General features: G+C 47.8%; 2 protein-coding genes across 5 annotated transcripts in view; both read right to left on the reverse strand.

Annotated features, from left to right (window-relative positions):
• Positions 1-3,994: 3,994 nt before the first annotated feature.
• PLEKHO1 (pleckstrin homology domain containing O1) lies at positions 3,995-13,006 on the reverse strand. Of its 3 annotated transcripts, none has more exons than XM_032464368.1 (6): positions 12,893-13,006; positions 11,589-11,735; positions 7,117-7,257; positions 6,389-6,493; positions 5,918-6,019; positions 3,995-4,821 (listed from the first exon to the last, which is right to left on the reverse strand). In XM_032464368.1, the coding sequence occupies exons 5-6, from the start codon at positions 5,924-5,926 to the stop codon at positions 4,117-4,119; spliced, it is 714 nt and encodes a 237-aa protein (XP_032320259.1). In that variant the 5' UTR covers positions 5,927-6,019; positions 6,389-6,493; positions 7,117-7,257; positions 11,589-11,735; positions 12,893-13,006; the 3' UTR covers positions 3,995-4,116. The 3 variants fall into 3 exon arrangements, with proteins under 3 accessions (XP_032320259.1, XP_032320257.1, XP_032320258.1); XM_032464366.1 differs by lacking the exon at positions 12,893-13,006 and adding an exon at positions 12,398-12,706; XM_032464367.1 differs by lacking the exons at positions 5,918-6,019; positions 12,893-13,006 and adding an exon at positions 12,398-12,709.
• Positions 13,007-16,884: 3,878 nt separating this feature from the next.
• Positions 16,885-17,602, reverse strand: part of VPS45 (vacuolar protein sorting 45 homolog) — a 48,120-nt gene continuing 47,402 nt past the window's right edge. Inside the window, exon 16 of one of the 2 annotated variants that reach the window (XM_014560854.2) lies at positions 16,885-17,524. In XM_014560854.2, the coding sequence (XP_014416340.1) occupies positions 17,517-17,524 (8 nt within the window). In that variant the 3' untranslated portion in view covers positions 16,885-17,516. The remainder of the gene's footprint in view (positions 17,525-17,602) is intronic. The other variant, XM_006186583.2, reaches the window with a different exon arrangement.

A 17,602-nucleotide genomic window follows, 5' to 3' on the forward strand; every position in this document is an offset into this window, starting at 1 on the left:
AATTTTTGCATTCTCCCCAAGCCTGCTTCGAAGCCCAGGCTGGGGTAGGGGTTGGGGTTGGAGTGAGGCAAGTAAAAGTTTCTGGCTCCATCTCTCATTTCCTGAGCTGAGCTGGGCTGCACTAATTGACCTCGAGGGTCTCAGCTGTGCTAAGTTGGGTGTTTGTTAGATCTCGTTAGGCTTGTAATTAGTGCAGAGAATCTAGGTCAGAGGCAACTGGTTGGATTGATGGTCTCAGGGGGCATGAATAAAGGCGGGGAATAGCAAACAGGTTCCTGGGTCTGTGGGTGGGGTGAGCCAGGGCAGGGAATGGTGGGGCTTGTGTCCTACAGACAGACAGACAGACACGGTCATGTGCAGAGAGGCGCTCAAGCTCTTAGGGGTGTGTCTGTGCGTGTGTGGTGTGTGTGTGGTGTGTTCGCTCCCGCATTTACTCCGGTTTCTTTCCAACCTCTCCATATATGGTGTGGCTCTAGAGCAGGCTGGGGATTGGCTGCTGTTGTTGGGAGACTGGGAGGTAGGAAGAAAGCAGAAAAAGGAACGAACCAAGCAAGGGAAGGGAGTGTGAAGGGGAGGGGGCTGTAGCCAAGCCTTTGAGGTTGCAGAATGGGGCTAGGTCCCCATGCATGTGAAGTTTAGAAAGGGGAGAGATTCTTTGGGACTGTTTTTGGGGAAAATGAGGTAGAGTTTACTGATGGCAGAGGGGCTGGGAGACAGGGCAGGGAAGGAGGAGGCTAAGCTATTTCCCTAGTGTCTGCACACAGCAGGGTTTGTGAAGCAGGAGTTAGATCAATTTGTGGGGTTTTTTTTCCCTTTTCTTTTCACCCTAAAAAACCTACAGCTATACTGTGGAAATAGCATGCAAATTAACTCATTAGCTTTCCAGGTCAACACCTCACACTTTCTACCTAATGGAGGCAGATCAGGACTGTACCTCAGTCTGTTCCCTAAACCTTTACTTAACAATTTAATGGGAGAAGAACCGGGAAAAGTTGAGGAAAATGTCATTGAAATAGGAAATGGCATTTAGTTCTTCACTTGTCTCTATCCCTTATCCCATTTCAATTCTGTGTCCTGGATTTCCTCATCTCCCTGGCCTGGGGCCTCCCCAAAGATTCTCCCTTTTCCAGTTCATTTGTGTAAGAAAAGAATATTGCAAAGATGTTAGAAGAGAAGGAAGGAAGAATAAATATACATCCCGAAAGATGTCTATTGGCAACTGTGTAGAAAGCTGGTTGCCCCATGCTCCCCACTCAATCCACCCATTTACCCCAAAACAGGTGACAGAGGAAGTAAGGGAAATATTGTAGGTAAAGAAATTGGAGTGATGAAGTGAGGGAAGAGGGGTCTGGGAGGAAGGGAAAGCTAGAGTTCCAGTGTTATCTTCCTCCAGCCATGTGCTCACACTTTTAACAGAGATCATGCTAGCAGCCCACCATCAGGGTACACTCAAAGCTGTTTTTCTATTGGGAAGCCTGGCTTTGTGCTTAGCTCTGAAATTCTTGAAGACAGGAGATCAACCTTCTCCCCACTTTCAATCTGTAGCCTTTAGCACAGTACTCAGCACTCTCTCCTTGAAGAAAGGCTTATGGGCACAGTTTGTGATCTGGATCAACTCATGTACCAGAACATACTCTAGGCCGACTAATTAACCCCTTACCCTAGGCCTCATTCAAACTGTAATCCTGCCACCTGGGCAGGAGTTCATAGCCCACTGAGTCAAACTAATAATAGCAGCCACCAGAACTATTTCCAAACAGGAAGGCATTTTCCATACATTGTCTTTACACTTCCATTTTTCAGATGGGAAAACGGACACTTGTAAAGCTTGTGCCTTGCCCGGGGCCTCATAACTAAAAAGACAGGATTTGAACTCAGATCTGTCTGGTTACAAAGCTGGTTTCATTTTACCACCTTGTGGCCTGGCTCTGGTGCCTGAAGACCCCAGGAGCCCAACATCCAACTTTTAGTCTCCCAGGTTCCCCAATCTTTCTTTTCTCCTTCCTCTCACCTCTCTCTCTCCTCTCCAGTGTCTCCCGCCATCCTCTAGCTCCCCTGGGAGCCTCAGATAATTGGTATGTTGGGACATACATGTCATTCTTGCTTCTTTCTTTTTCTTAGCTCTGGGGTAGCGACAAGGAAGAGAGAAAAGGGAAAATGCTGATAAAATTAATACAAAGATGGAGACTTATAAAGTAAATATCATTTTAAACTACACTTTCAATATTTGTGACAATGAATGACTCTGCTGACCATGCTTAGAGTTTAAGTGAATGAAACCTGTTTGGAGGATCAGAAGTCTGGAGACCCAAGTTCCCTCCCCTCCTACCCCAGCGGAGTATGGGAATGATGTGTACTTGTTAGTCTGGTGCACTCTCCTCACTCAAGGATACATGTAATTTTGCTTACTCCAGGTCCTATCTAGGGAAGATCTTCATGACTGTGAGTGGTGGGGGACCAAGAGAGCACGAGAATCTCTCTTCCCTATAGACATTCAGCTTGGAGAGAGTCCCCCATCTTGTTAGGTGAGTTGTGGAGTAACATCAGAGCAGAATGGCAATTGAGGGTATGTTTTGCCCAAAGGATTTTCCTTGTCTCCCTCCTACCCCATCTTCTTGAATGTCACATGAGGACAGGCTCGCAGCTGAGATCTACACACAACTTGTCTGTTTCCTCCTCTTTTCCCTGCTTACCCTCAGGGAAGCTCTAGGCTTTGGCTCTAGGAGGTGAGAGGAGATCTAGGGAAGAGGATCAAGAAGCTAGTGACAGGTCTCCAGCTGACCCTTGAACACAGAGGTTTGAATTGCATTACATGTTGGTATTTTTCAATAAAAAACATACTGCAGTACTGCAGTCTGTGGTTAGTTGAATCCTCAGATGCAGAGGAACTGCAGATAAGGAGGGTGACTGTAAGTTACAAGCAGATTAACCCCCATGTTGTTCAAGGGGCAACTGTTCTTCAAAGTGTTTTTTTTTTAAACCCTTCATTTGATTTGATTCATGAGGCTCTCTGTCCCCTTCTTTTCAAAATTCGTTATCTTGCCTGCACAACTCTTCTCTGGACATCTTCAGTGTTATTCAGCTTGATCTTAGAAACTTTAGAGGCCAGAAGCAAACAGAGTTGTGTAATATCTACTACAGACAAAAATGCAGGGGAGCCTGGAAGCTCCAAACGTTGCTCAGGAGCATGGTGGCATGAGTAGAAAGATGTTTCTCTAGGGCTTGATTAACATTGCAAGAGAGGTTTAAAGGAGAGGGGGAGGCTACAGGAAACCCTAGCTTGGCCGAAAGAGGAACCTGGGCACATATTGGTTTTCCCCTTCATCCTACCCAGCTTGCATTACAAATCAGTTTCCTTCTGAGTTTGGTTCTTCTGTGGGGTCAGCTGTGTTTCCCTGTGCTAGGTCCCTCTAGCCAAATGACCAAATCAATCCCATCCATCCAGGGTTGTATCTTTGAGTCAGTGTTGGGGAGGGTGTGAGAGATGAAGGGAAGAAACCCCTCAAATAAGAAAGCCAGGCAGCTCAATCTCGACCAGAGGCTACTAAGCCTGAGAAGCCAGTGTCTGGCGGGGGAGATTTTAATTGCAAAAATCCTCCTCAGGGCTGGGATAAATTTCACTTCTGTGTGCATGGACAGGTGGCACCGGCTCCCACATCCACAGAGCTAGAGCTGAGCGGCTGAAATTTCACCCTCAAATTGAAAAGTTGGAATGGGACATAGAGAAGCCCCCCCCCCCCACCTCTAAACTTAGAAGCCCATACACACCCTTGGGAGCAGCAGCATATTCCTCGTCCTGCCGCAGAGGGGTGGTGTGTTTAAAATGGTCAGACTATGCCTTTGTTACCCTCTTTCTCTCTTCATCCAGGTGGGGTCACCACTTCTCCAAATCTGAGACAATTTAGGTCTGTCTCAGAGAGAGAGGAGGGAAGGAAGGAAGGGAAGCTGGGAAAGAAGGGCTGTAGGAGGGCTGGGCACCAGCAAGAGCAACGAGTTTGATTGTGTTTTTGTTTTCTTTTTTGACTGAGGTAAATAAAAAAGCTTTATCCTGCAACACTTGGAGATAAGAATCTGCCCCCCCCCCCCCCGAGAAGTTGCAGACTCTGTCGCCGTCCTTCACATCAGGCTCTTCCGGTACTGACTGTGCTGCATGGTCTGTCTGAGTGGGGAGTCGGGGGTCTGCAGGTCCATCTGTCTGTACAGGTCCCTCAGCTCCCGGACTTCCTGCAGCACCCTCTTTGCCTGGCTCCAATTTGATGACGCTTCTCCCAGCAGCCGCTCTGTCTCCAGCAGCAGCTGCTCTGACTCAGAATCAGGAGGAGACCGAGGGGGGTCCTTGGCCTTTCGCTTCCCATCTCCCAGTCCCTGAACTTCTGCCAGCAGCTCCTGAGTCTTCTCCAGTTTCTTTGCTACCAGGTCCTGGATCCGGGACAGCTGCCCCGGGTGGGGTGGGATGGGCGCTGGGGGGTCCCCACCCTGGAGTTGGAGGGTGCGGGCTGGTGCAGTGTCCCGCTGAGACAAAATCTCCTCCAGGGAGGCACAGCGGCCTTTTTCTGTGGGGGCCAACTTCTTGGGTGCCTGGGGGGTGTAGGTGGCCCCTTTATCTGGCTTTTCCCAAAGTCGAGGAAGGACGCTTGCCCGGTCTGAGGAGGGCTGGATGCGGTCTGAGTCTGCTCTCCGCCGGCTGCCCGCCAGCTGGGCCACAGATTTGTCCAGGTCGACCCGAAAGCTCTCAGCACAAGAGGTTGGTTCCTCAGGGGAAGGGTCTTCCTCCTGGATCAGGTCCAAGGTCAGCATCCCATCCGAGGTAGAGGTTGAAGCCTGCAGGGGGAGAAGGTGGAATGAACGGGGTAGATGGTCATCAGTGGGCATTTTAGGACTGACTGCCTGAAAGATGCAAGCTGTGGCCATTTTCCTCTTCGGCGTGCTATCCCTGAAGCCCCTCATTCCCGACAGCCCTGTGGCTTTGTTTGCTATTTCTTATTCCTTTGACAGTGATTTGAACTTATTTCTTTCTTTTATTTTTCTGTGATTTAAAGTAATTTCTTCTGCTTGTTTCCCATATTTTTCACTTTATTATGAACTTCCTGAAGAGCTTCTTTTTCCTCTGTATTGTGGACTCTAAGGATCAAACTGGGTTTGACACATGCAGGATACCTGGCATGAAAGGGTAACTGTCCTTTTCCATCTGTATCCTCTGAGCCACACACCTCAACCCCCTCTGCTATTTGGAACCCAGAACCCCTTGCCTTAAAATAAAACGTGTTCTGTTTTCAGAATACTATAATTTAAAAAAAGTGATAAGGGTTTTCAGTACCTCATATGTATTGATACATATGTTGTTTCAATCATTCCTCATGGCAACCCTTCAAGTGGCATGACTACTGCCTCACTTAACAGTTGGAGACAAGCAGTTTCAGGGACTCACAGAGAGAGTACAGGTTCCAACCCAGTTCTGTCTGATTCCAAAGCCCACGTTCCTTCTACTGTGCTGACTGCCTCTTTTCCTAGACACTTAGAGCTTGGACAAATGAAAGAAAATCCCATTGTTCTTCTAAATGCCTGCAGTACGTAATGTTGTTACCCATCAGGATAGCTAGCCACATGACAGTAGCTTCTGTTGCCTTGTACTATATTCAGTTCTTCCATTTTTCACTTTCCTGTGGGTATGTCTCATTTTCCCCAAAGGATGATAAAAGTTATTGAGGGCAAGACTTTTGAATTCACAGTAGGTGCTGAATAAATATTTTTGCTTTAGAGGAATGAGGCAGGGGAATGGGGTGGAGGGACTTCCCTAGCCTCTGACCTTGGTATCACAAATGCCTCTGGTGTACTATCTGAGATACAGTCCTGTCTGAGATGAATGGACATGGAGTTGGCCCTTCAGCAGTTTTTACTTTCTTACAGTCTTACATACCACGGCCATTAGATGTCCCCGAGTTGGGGGGCGGCGGGAGTGTTGGATTTTTGCCCTGTCTCGAGTCGGGTGGGCGAGATAGCTGTCTTCCTCAACGGTGACCTGAAGAGATGCACTGTGAGCCATGGATGCTCTTTAGAGACTCTCTGTCCCAACCCAGCTTCCCCGATGCCTGAACATGCCTGGATGGGGAAAAATCCCCCCCCCCCCATAAACTGCTTCTGAGCAAATCCAACGGCAAGGGACATGAAGGGGCTTCTTAAGCTGGCTCGGGGCTGGCCCGTGCATCAGAAAGCAGAGAAAGAGGAGTTGGCAGAAAAGACTTGGAGAGAAGATAGGAGAACAGGTTTTCAAAAGGGAGATAAAGAAGTAGAGCTGGTAAACGAGGCCTGCATCATTATTTCCCTCATTAGTGAGTCACAGCACTTCCCTCTGCCTCAGCGTCCCTCTCCCCACAGTAAGTCCCCTGACCTCATCCAAGATGCGGTTCTTGGCTCGAGTGATAGCGGAGTTGAGGGCACTGATCCACGATTCCTTCTCTTCTGGACTCACTGCCAGGAAGACCAGGTTGGGTGCCTGTGAGGGGAAGATTCCTGTTTCAGCCAGGATTTTAGAATTGGCCTCACCTTGACAGTGAAGAAATAAGAAATTATAATCTCATTCTCTTAGACCCAGCTCCTGGAAGGAGAGAGTCTACTTCTGGAGTCATCTGTGACTTAAGGAAACCAGCCTCTCTTCCTGAAAAATGCCACAGCTTGGAGGCTGTTTTAGAAAAGACCAAGGAGGAACTCAGAAGGGTACTAGACATTAATACAGCACTCGAGGTAATTAGAAGAGGTTTGGTAAAGGATGCGTACTAAAACAAAGACCTTTAAATGTTTGAAAAAATAGAATGTGACAGGAATGGCTTCACAGGTAAAAGTGACTGTCTCCCAAGAGAGGGGGTGTGTGTGTGGTGGGGGAGGTAGAGAGGGAGAGAGATGACCTTTGTGGCTAGACAGTTTAAGGGCTGGCTTGCCCAGAGGGAAGGAAATGGTCACAATATTCTCACGTTAAATAATAAAAGTCAGCAAGAGAGCAATAATTCAGGGCCTCTGAGCTGAGAGAGAGCTCCTGAAGGGGGAAGGTGCCCTCCCCTGCATCCCCCCTTCCCTGACCTGGTCAATGTTCCAGTGGCCAAGGTGGCAGGAGAAGCATACCGTGTTCCCAGGCTGTCTGGAGTGGGCAAGAGCGAACTTGCTATGATTCTTCTTGCTCCTGCTCTTGGATTTCCGGAGCTCTTCACACTTCTCATAGTCACTCAGGTCGAACACCTCTTGAATATTTTTCTCATCTTTTACCTAGGGGAGGGTTGGAAGCGAGGTGATAAGGATAAAATTACTTAGTCCTTGTCCCCAAATTTTAAGTTTAAATCAGTCTTGGGAACCAGAAGCCTGACGGCGGGGGTGGGGTGGGGGTGGAATGGCAGGATAGAAAAAGGCTGCCCTACCCAAGGCCCACAGAGGCCTGAAAGAGAGGGGCAGCCCCCAGGCCCTGACTCCTCTAGTGGGTTTCCACTTAAACCCCTTGTCCACAATCTCTTCAGCCAAGCTACCATTTCCAGAGCCCCAGCAGGTCTGCCTTCACCATGACTCCTTCAGAGGACAGTTACAGGGCTAACAGGTTAATCCTATCATCCTGAAGTAAGCAAAACCCAGATGGTCCTTGACTGTCCAGAGGGAGGAGGTAAAGGGGGTGTCTGAGGGGAATGAAGGGCTCCCTCTGGCCTCTCCCCTCTTATGTTTATATTGTTCTTTCTTACCATCCCCCTCCCCTCCCTGCTGCTTCCTCAAATATATACTATTATGAAAAGAGTTACCTATTTCAGGAGCTTTAGCATCACAGGAACAACAGCCCCTGTGTTCAGTTTGTTGAGTCTGTTCAGACAGGCTGAAAAATACACCTGTACTTCCCACCTCTCCTTCCTCCCTCCAAGGTACCATGATAACCCAACGTAGCTCCCAAGGGCTTGAGAAGCCATTTAAATCACAACCCTCTCTCTAGGCGAAGATGCACTTACACTCTTCCTAGAGGACTAAATTTCAGACTTGGAAAAAAGTGTTCTGCTGCCTCTTTCCATGATTCCAGTTTGACTGCCTAAATCCCCTTACTGCCAGGAAGTTCCTCCTTGTGTCTAAACTGAGCCCTTGCTGTTTGTAGAACCTATCTTGCACCCAGTTCTACCCTGAGCAGCTGTATCCAGCATTTGGCTGTTAACTCTCTAGCTGAATGTCTAATCAGAGACCAGCATTCTGTCTACATCCTCCAACCCCAGCCAGCCTTTTCTGAGCTCCACAAATTCCATTAACATCTCTGCCAAGGTCCGTTTTAGACCTCTCTTGAGTTTTTTCTCCTTTTCCCTAAGGTGATCCCATAATGCTCGTCCTCTAAAGCTGTGAGCTGGCTTGCAAGAGGGGAGGAGACTTTGTCACTAGCACAGACAGAGCAGCTTGTGATTAGAAAATCCTTTCACCCTCTGCTACTTGAGCCTGGGATTGGAAGACTCTGAGGAGTGAGCTTGTTCGTGGTTTCCTAGGATGAGAGAAAAACCACCAGCACTTGTCTTGTTAAAACTAAACAAACAGACAAAAGTAGCCTCCTATCTTCCTTGGAAGACATCCACCCTTCCTGACTGGAATTATTTCACAAAAGAGACCCCAATTCCCAAGCTCTGAAATAGGAGTTGTGTGTGTGGAGTTGACTTCATCCAGCCCCCTGGTTCTCGTCAACCTTGCAGTTGGGAAGTAGTTCTCTCTTCCATTCCCCAGCCCATCTCTGCTCTTGTATCTGCCCATCTGACTTGCTGTTGGACCCAGGGGACTGACACAGACCCATTCAAGTGAATGGCTGCTCATAAACCACCTCTGTTTGTTTCCTCTAGGGCTCTCCCCTATCCTGAGCTCTTGACGAGAGGCCTTGAAGGATTGTGGGTGGAAGTGGACAAGATGCTGGCAAGGGGTGTCCCAGAACAATTCCCAGAAACATGCAGCAGGGATGCAGGGTGAGGCATCACTCCTCTCCCCCTCCTTCCTCAGAGTTGAGACTATCAGCAGAGGCCAGAAATCTTGGAGAGGAAGGTGCTGGGTGTGTGTACGTAGCCAGGGGAAGAGAGTTACTTGTTCTGTTTTCCTTAAGGGAAGAGAAGGGAAAGGAAAGGAAAGGGAGGGAAGGGAAGGGAAGGGAGGTATTCTGACTTGGACATGACTGATAAGGAGCTCTGGGGAGCAGGAGACATTGACAGAGGGTAGCCCTTGATAGAGCAGGGGTAGGAGATGGGGTGAGGCATGCAGTAGGACAAGCATATTCCAATGTTCAGGGAAGATGGACAACTCCAAGACCTTAGTTCTCCACTGTATTGTTTTTGCCCATCTAATTCCCACAGTCTCATTTATAATTACCACCCTCCAAAGTCAACCCTTCCTTTCCTCTGGTTGTTTGTCCTTGGCCCACAGAAAGGAATTTTTCCCATGCTTGCCAAAAAAGATGCCCTGAACCCAATTTCCTCTACCATGAGGTCCCCCTAAGGTCTAGTTTCTGTTCTTATACATCAGCCCCACGATCATAAGGAGCCCTTTGACTGAGAATGAGGAAAATGATTATTAACAACAAAAACAGAAGGATTTCTTTGGTGGAGGCAGTTGTGGGAGACCTTGCCTTTATGAGAGGAAATAAAAAAGACTAAAGCAAATTCTAGGGGAGAGGGTTAGGAATTTTCTTGCCTTAACATGCAAATTATAATCATACTACACGTTAAAAAAATCTTGCATCTATTGACTCTGGAACTTTTGGAGAGTGACAGAATAAAGCCCACCATCCTCGGTCAGTTTCACCTTTAACTCAGGCCACTGTAGCATGGAAACTGGCTCCAAGGAAGAGTACTATCAATAGGCTTGTTCCCTCTTTTCCTCTGCCCTTCTCAGCAGGGGGCAGACTAGCAGTGGGCAGATGGCCCCATGACCAGTCAGATGCTCCTGACTCACAGGACACCAGACAGCCTAGGCTGAGGTCATTCCATCCTTGCCCCTGTCTCAGTACCCCTTCCATCACAAACATGGATCAACCACACTCTTTCGCCCCCAGACTGTCCTTTGGACAATAAAAACAAACAAACAAAAAAAGGTCTTCTTCCTTCTACCCTTTCCCTGTTCTCATGTTTCCCCACTGACGTGTGGGAAGTTCTCCCTGATTGCTCACTAGTTTCCTGCCATTATGAAGTTCGGGGAAGACAGGAGGTACACTTTGACACTTGCTTTTTTTTCCTTTTTTTTTAACTGGGAAGCCAGCAAATTGTGGAAAAACCTTCTGTCCTTCTGTAGGATTTGGTTGGGTAGAGGTGACCCTTAAAAATAAATCCTCATGTCAAAGTGTTCTCTCACCTCCCTCCATCACCAAGTTCCTAGCTTAGTGTAAACAGTAAGGTTTAAACACCCTTAAGAGGGATCTCTTTGGCCCCAGCACAGCTTAGTTCTTCCTGAGCTGCCTCAGTGTTCTGTTCAGATGAATACTTTCTCTAGGACCGAGTGTGTGTCTGTTTCAACACCATAAAAGGATTTATTTACCTAAATATAGTCTATGCAGAAAGCAGAAGAGGTTAGAACTCAGGGAGGACTTCCTAGTTAGCCCTGGGTGAGGGAACACAGGATGGGGTGGGGAAGGGCCATCCTATCAGGGGAACTCAGAACAGTCTCCTAGGCTATGCTGACAACAGTTGCAGAGGTAGGGACTGGAATGACTTCTAACACATGCAGGGGCAGTTTCAGTTTCTCAGTATTGCTACGTGTTACTGATCCCAAGAATTAGAGATAAAAGGGAGAAGAGTCTGGATTCAATATGTGGGCTCAGGTTCTGACCCAACGTGGTCTGTCTTTTTCATTTTAACTATAGAGCCAAAGACACAGAGACATGCAGGGGTTCACAACTCCATTCTTCCTTCTGATAAAAATGGGGGTGCTGGGCAGGAGGAAGTGGAGGATGAGATCCTTGCCTCTTTTTTTTTTTGAGTTGGGGTGGGGAACAGAGAACACATGCTGGTTAGGGACATTGGCTTCAAAAGAAATTAACTGTCTGCCACTCACCAATACTCTACCCCAGGTCATAGGAGGCTGACCCTGGGTTGTGTGTCTGTTTTCTGTGATTCAGGGCAGCCGTACTACTGATATGACTTGCATATGTCCCCACTAAAGACAGGAAAGGGGAGGCTAGCTGGGTTGGGGTGGCAGGGACAGGAAGGAGTGGAGAATAAGCTGAACAGAGTGTTTCAGCAGCAACAGCAAAGAAAAACGAATCCCACATTCAGCTAGAGGCCAGGATAGGGTAGGGGGCAGCAGGGGACACTCGGAACTTTTAGGACATCTTGGGAAGGAGTTGTCGTAGTTGTCAGAAAGGTTTCTCCAAAGAAAAATCTTTAACTAAAATGCAAACTCAACTTCTAATTCTAACTCAGATCTTTTCACTAAAGGGTGACCTTTCTCTGCAGGGAAGATGGGGTAGAGACCAACCAGACCAATGAACTCGCTTTTGGAACAAAATGAGGGATTAGGTAAGGGGAGACCAGAGGTAGATAAGACCCCTGCAGAGAGACAAAGTGGGGACTATGAGAAAACAGGGATAGTTACCGGCAAAGGCCACCTACCTCCTTTTCGGAGATGTAGAGCTGGTCACCTTTTAGCACCACGTAGCGGTTTTTCCAAATCTCCCTGAAAATCCCTTTCCCGCAGAATTTTCGTACCCAGCCGACCTTCTCAGGCGGTGCAGACTGATGATTTCCATCCTGAGGCCCCTGCCCCCGGGGCCAGATGAGAACCGCGCGATTAGGTGATTACAGCTTTTTCCTCCTCTCGTTCCGTCCCCCTGTCCCCTCCTTCCCGTGGCCGCCCCGCCGCAGCGCGAGTCAGGGAGCCCCGCGCTCGCTCCCCACTTCTTCAAAGCCTTTCACTCCGAGGAACTCTCTCCCCCATCGCTCCCCTCCCCTTTCTCCCAAATAAACAACTGGAACTGCCAGGGGAAGGGGTGAGGGCCCGGCTGGAGCCAAGGGGTGGCCTTCAGGTCTCCGCCGGGCCCCCAGCCCCCTCCCCCAGCCTCCTTCCTCGCCGCGCCGGGATTAACAGCATTTTATTTTATTTCTCATTGTCTTCTCGCCACTGCAGAGCGCGATGCCAGCGGCCGTCGGCCGCTCAGGGAGAGGGAGGCCGGGGGTCGGACAGAAACTCAGCCAAGTTAACCCCCAGACCAAGTAAACAAACAAAAGCCCCCTCCAGCGTCTCGTCGTGGGGCCCGGCGCGCCGAGGCCGAGGCCGACGGGACCGGCGGCTGGGCCGCCTCGGGCAGGGGGCTGGCGCCTGGGGCCCCTGGTCCCCAACCCGGCCGCCCACGGCCCCGACGGGGCCGGGGTCCTCGGGGCACAAAGTCAGCGGCGGGAGCCGGGCGGGCGGGCGCACTCACCCTCTTGGTGGAATTGTTCTTCTTCATCATTCCCGGCGTGCGGGCGCGGGGGCCGAGGGGCGGCCCCGCGTCAAGGGCCGAGGCCGCTTCGAGGGGGCTCCTGTCCGGGGGGGAGGGTGCGGAGAGGCCCCCGGCGCCGCCGCCGCCGCCGCTCCTCCCTCCCTCTCCCGGACTCTCCCCTTCTTTGTAGCTCCGGTTACACTAAAGGCCGGCCTCCCTCGCGCTCGCACACACATGCACGCCCGCTCCCCGCCCCTCGGCGCCCTCCATCCCCGCGCCCACGCGGCCCGGGCCCCCGAGCGCGCCCCCGCCACCCGCCCTCCCGGCCCGGCCCGGCCCGGCCGCTCCCCCGGCCCGGCGCGCTGTGGGCGGCCCAGCCCGCGCCCCGCAGCTCCATCCACCCGCTCGCTGACGTTGCGAGTTCAGAATAAAGGGCGAATCGCGGAGCCGGAGAGAGTGCGCTCCCCCCACCCCCCTCCTTTGTTTCTGACTCACTGAGGGTGAAGAAGACAGACCTAAACCCCGCCGGAGAACGGCGTCTGGAGGGGCAGAGAGACCCAGACTCGCACCGACAGCCAGAGCGAGAGGTGGAGCCAGAAAAGACAGCCCGGGCGGACCTGCAGAGCGAGACCGCGGGGGCGGATGGAGCTGGTGATGGAGAGACAGGGAGGTTTAGGAAGACCGGAGATAACCTAGATCGTGATCATCTCCCTCCCAAACCCAAAACAAAAACAAGAACGCGAGCTGGGAGGGCGCGTTACCCAGAACGGGCATCTGGAACTCACACTACCCAGGTGGTCGAGATAGTGGTCTGGGCAGGTTACACCTTGGGGAAAAGTTTTATGTTTTGGAGGTTATGGGTGTGTAAGGGGGACGCGATGGGAGAGAAGTTAATATTAATACACATTTCTTCCAGTTTACAAAGCCTCAGGCCTTATTCGAGTCTCAGGAGAAAAACCCTAAGTATGAGGTAGTTATTATGATCTCCACTGCAGAGAGAAAAGTGAGATTCAGAATGGCTGAGGGATTTGCAGACACACACTGTAAGCGCTGACAGGAATAGAATTTTGTCTCCAAAGCTCTGGTCTGTGAGACCAAGTGGCTTTAAAAATAAGCTCGAGGTGAGGCTTATACTTCCTACTACCTGAGTCTCTCTCTCTCTGCTGCACTGGCATGTCAAATATCCACCCTGTCCACCGCACTGAAGTCCAGTAGAGGGAGGGGCTCAATGCCCAGAGGATGCCCTGACTGGGGGAAACTGCTGATCACTTCTACGCTGGATCTGCCTCAGAGCCTACACACCAACATCTTGGTAAATTCTTTTTTTTTTTTTTTTTTTTGCTACATATTTAATGGGAAGAGGAGTATCAGGAAACCTAGGTTTGGGTTTCATAAAAAAGCAAAACAAAACAACAACAAAAACCCTTGGTTTTATCACTGCTCTGTGGCCTTTGGTCAAGTCACTGAATTTCTTTGGGCCTCAGTTCCTCCACGTATTAAGTAGTGGGATGAACTGCCAATTACATCGATGAGGAAAAATAGGGGAATATGTGAGATGACCCAAGAAAGTCCTTTGAAAATATAAGTATTGCCCTCTAGGGCTAATTTCTAAGTAATAATAAGCTAACAAACACATTGCCTGGCATATGGTAGGCATGCAGTAACTACAAAATGAAGAAAAACCCCTGGCTTAGAGAAGTGGGAACAAGAGAGAACCCTTTTTGTAGAGATGTCTTGAGAGAAAACAGTACTGGTCAAATTTGTGGTCTGAGAAGTGGAGTGGTCTTGGTTTTTCTGGTATCTGGCAAATGAAGGAGGGGACTTCTCTCTTTTCCCAGCCCCTCTTCCCCCCCAATCCAATAATATTCTTCTTAACCTCTTTTCATTTACCATATTAATTCTTGTATTTTAGATTGATAGATGCTCTTACATATCATGTCTTTAAGTCTTTAGTGCCACCTTGTGAGGCATATAGAATAAATGTAATTCCCACTTGGAAAATGAAGAAACAGGGCATGGCAAGTCAATTGACTTGCCCAAATTTACACAACAAGTTACTGGCTAACTAGATTAGAATCCAGATTTTCTGACTCCACTGTACTGTTTACGCTTGGTGTACACACACACACACACACTCTCTCTCTCTCTATCTCTCTCTCTCCTTTCCCCTTCCTGCAATCTGTTTCCCACCCTCTCTGTTTAAAAAGTGACTTTTAAAAGAATGAGAAAATTTGGGTATCTTCGTGAGGAAGCAGAGTGTCCCAATGTGCTAGGAACTAGCCTGTCTGATCTTTTGAGGGCTTGCTGGCCAGGCAGATAGGAGTGGTTTGGACTTATGGTTTTAACAGATTCTGGTTTATGGGGAAAAAATTAATTCATGACTTGTCCCATCTTACTCCTTTCCCTTCCTTTTAGTCAGCAAATATTTGAGTGCCTCCTACAGGCAAGGTACTGGGGTCCTATGTGCTGCATCAGGCAGAAGCTGGAGCTGTGCATAACATTGGGCAGAGGGGCTGCTAAAAAGTCAAAACCCTCCAAAGTTAAGTTTCAGATTCCAGAACAGATGCATGTGGGCTGGAGAACCCTTCCTGCCTATTTGCTCCTGAAGATGTTTGAAACTGTTACATAAATCTCAGTTTTTATCCTCATTAACCTGCACTGCTGCACAGCTTCATCTTACCATCCTGCCCCCACCTTCACTCACTTTGTCTCCCTTTGTCCTTTTACTCACCCCTCTTTCCATAAGCCATACTCTCCTTCTGGCCTGCTCTTCAAGCTGACTTCTGTCTTACCAGGCGAACCTCATGGCACCTGAATTGGGATCTGTGAATTGGGACTATTTCCAAAGACCAATTCTTAAGTTAGAAATCTCAGAGTAAGAACTTAGGAGTTCCTTTGCACATTTTCATAGCACCGTCTCCTCGGTGAGCTCGACACTGCTACACACACAAACCACAAAAACAACTGAAGCCAATTTCTCTCTTAGGTGGAGATAAGATACTGCAGGTACTCATGGTGAGCTTACCTCCCTAACTGCATCACCATGGATAAGACACAACTGTCAGCTGCTTTATTCTTAAACTGACTACTTTATAAGTAACTCCCCTTAGAGGAAGAAGGGAGCCATTAGAAATAAGGACTTGTGAGTTGTTGCTTGCACATTTATTGGACAAAAACTGCTATCCAAACAGTTGTTTAGCTGAAAACAAGCACCTTGGCTTTTGTGGCGTAAATGGGACAAATAGGTTTTGACTGGCGTTTCAATCTATGGAAGAGAGGTCATTAAAAGCATGAGACCTTAATTTAAATGAAGTTTTTAAAGGAAAAAAAAATAAAGGGCCAGTAATAATGTAATCAACTCTGTACATCTTAAATAAAAATACAAGTCTTTGATACTTAATAAAGAAATGCCAACATCTGGCATCAAACATGCTGAAGGTAAGGCTCGTTTCTCAGACTTTTTGATATTGTTAGCTGTGTGTAGGCACAGTGGAAGGTGAATAACGAGAATATTAAAAAAGTATCTGCTCTTATTCTTCTTATTCCAAAGAGTTATCTTGCCAAGAGAAAGGGAAGCACAGGTAATACTGCTTGGAGGAAGGAGGTTTCTGTTTATTTGAAAAAACTATGTAACTTGTCAAATGCTGTGTTTAAAATTTGTTTTCCTAGGTGAAGACTGCCTTACTTTTTTATTATTAAAAAAAAAAGTACCCAAAGGACCCCCGAAAAGCAAAAACAAACAACAACAACAAAACAAACTCATTAGGCATTAGGGCTTCCCATGAGTGTAAGGTAAGAAACAATGGCTGAGAGGTGTGGGGAAGGGAGATGGACAGGATGACCCTTCAGCTCTTCCCTCCGTTTCATGAACTGCTGATTAATGTAGCGGGATGGAAGACAGGAATCCAATTATTTTGTAATGATTTTGTATCCACAACTTGGAGACAGGAATCAATCTTATTTACTATTATTAGTCAAATTTCACTGAGTGTTTACTGTGTACCAGACAATGTTCTAAGTGCTTTAAATGTATTCTTTCATCTCATTTAGTCCTTACAATCCTATGAGGAAGGTACTTTATTAATCTCTTTTTATAGATGAGGAAACTCAGCCACAAAGAGACTTAATAATAACACTCACCAAACCACATAACTGTGACATTGATTTGAGCCTAGGCTATCTGACACTAGAGAATGATAATTTATCAACATAAAAGAAAGGGTTAAAAAATACATTACAGAACGCCAGGGAGGGGCTGTGCTATGATTTGAGGACAGCATAATTTCCTGGCATTAATGACATTATCACTTTCCACTGCTTTCAAGAGAAGTGAAATTGACACAAGAATTTATTTGCCTTGACATACTATAAATACACTTCGAGTAGAGGCAATGCCTTCTCTGTTTGGTGTAAAGCCAGCTTATGCCTCATCTCAAGAATTCCCATAAGTAGTTATTAACCCCAAAGAAACAAAAACAAATCACTTGTATCTTTTCACAAAATGGATTTTTATTGTAGTCATACATGGTTTCTCAGTACCACAGAAAATTGCAATTTAGGGACAATTTTTGGATGGTTCTTACAGAAATATGATAAGTTTTTAGAAATGAGTTGTGCAGGAATGTGGTTAATAAAAAGTAAAAAGGGTCAAGAAAAGAGAGTCTATAGCATGTGCATCTAATTTTTACTTTTTTGAACTCTAAGCTCTGATAACCCTTTTCTCAGGTAAGATCCCAACAAAATCCATCAGAAACTGAAGTGATTGTGCTATCAAATACAAGGAATACATTTATTTATTTATTTGATAAAGAAACCATGAGAAAAGTGGGTCAAAAAGGGCTCAGACTTATTCTCAACTCATCACTGGGAGTCTTGGTGTCTGTGCCAACAGTCCAGGAATCAGCAGGCTACCTGGAGATGGGTTATAACAACAAGCACAAAACCCAAGGCTCTTCTCCAACACCTCTGGGCAGGGGAGGAAGCCTGCAGCGAGGCAAGAGGGGAAGTTGTGCCATTCTTCTCACCTCTCCATCACCTTTTCATCTTCTGCTTGCTGACCTTGATGTAACTTGAGAGCTCTCCTTGCTTCGGCTGTGCAATCCAGAAGCCAGAACTTCCTCTAGGAAACTGACCAGTAGATTAGAGGTTACTCAAAGGAAAAAATAAAGCTTCTCCAAACAGAATATCTTGCTGATGACATCTAAC

The sequence above is a fragment of the Camelus ferus genome, chromosome 21 (assembly GCF_009834535.1).
Source record: "Camelus ferus isolate YT-003-E chromosome 21, BCGSAC_Cfer_1.0, whole genome shotgun sequence".
NCBI lineage: Eukaryota > Metazoa > Chordata > Mammalia > Artiodactyla > Camelidae > Camelus > Camelus ferus.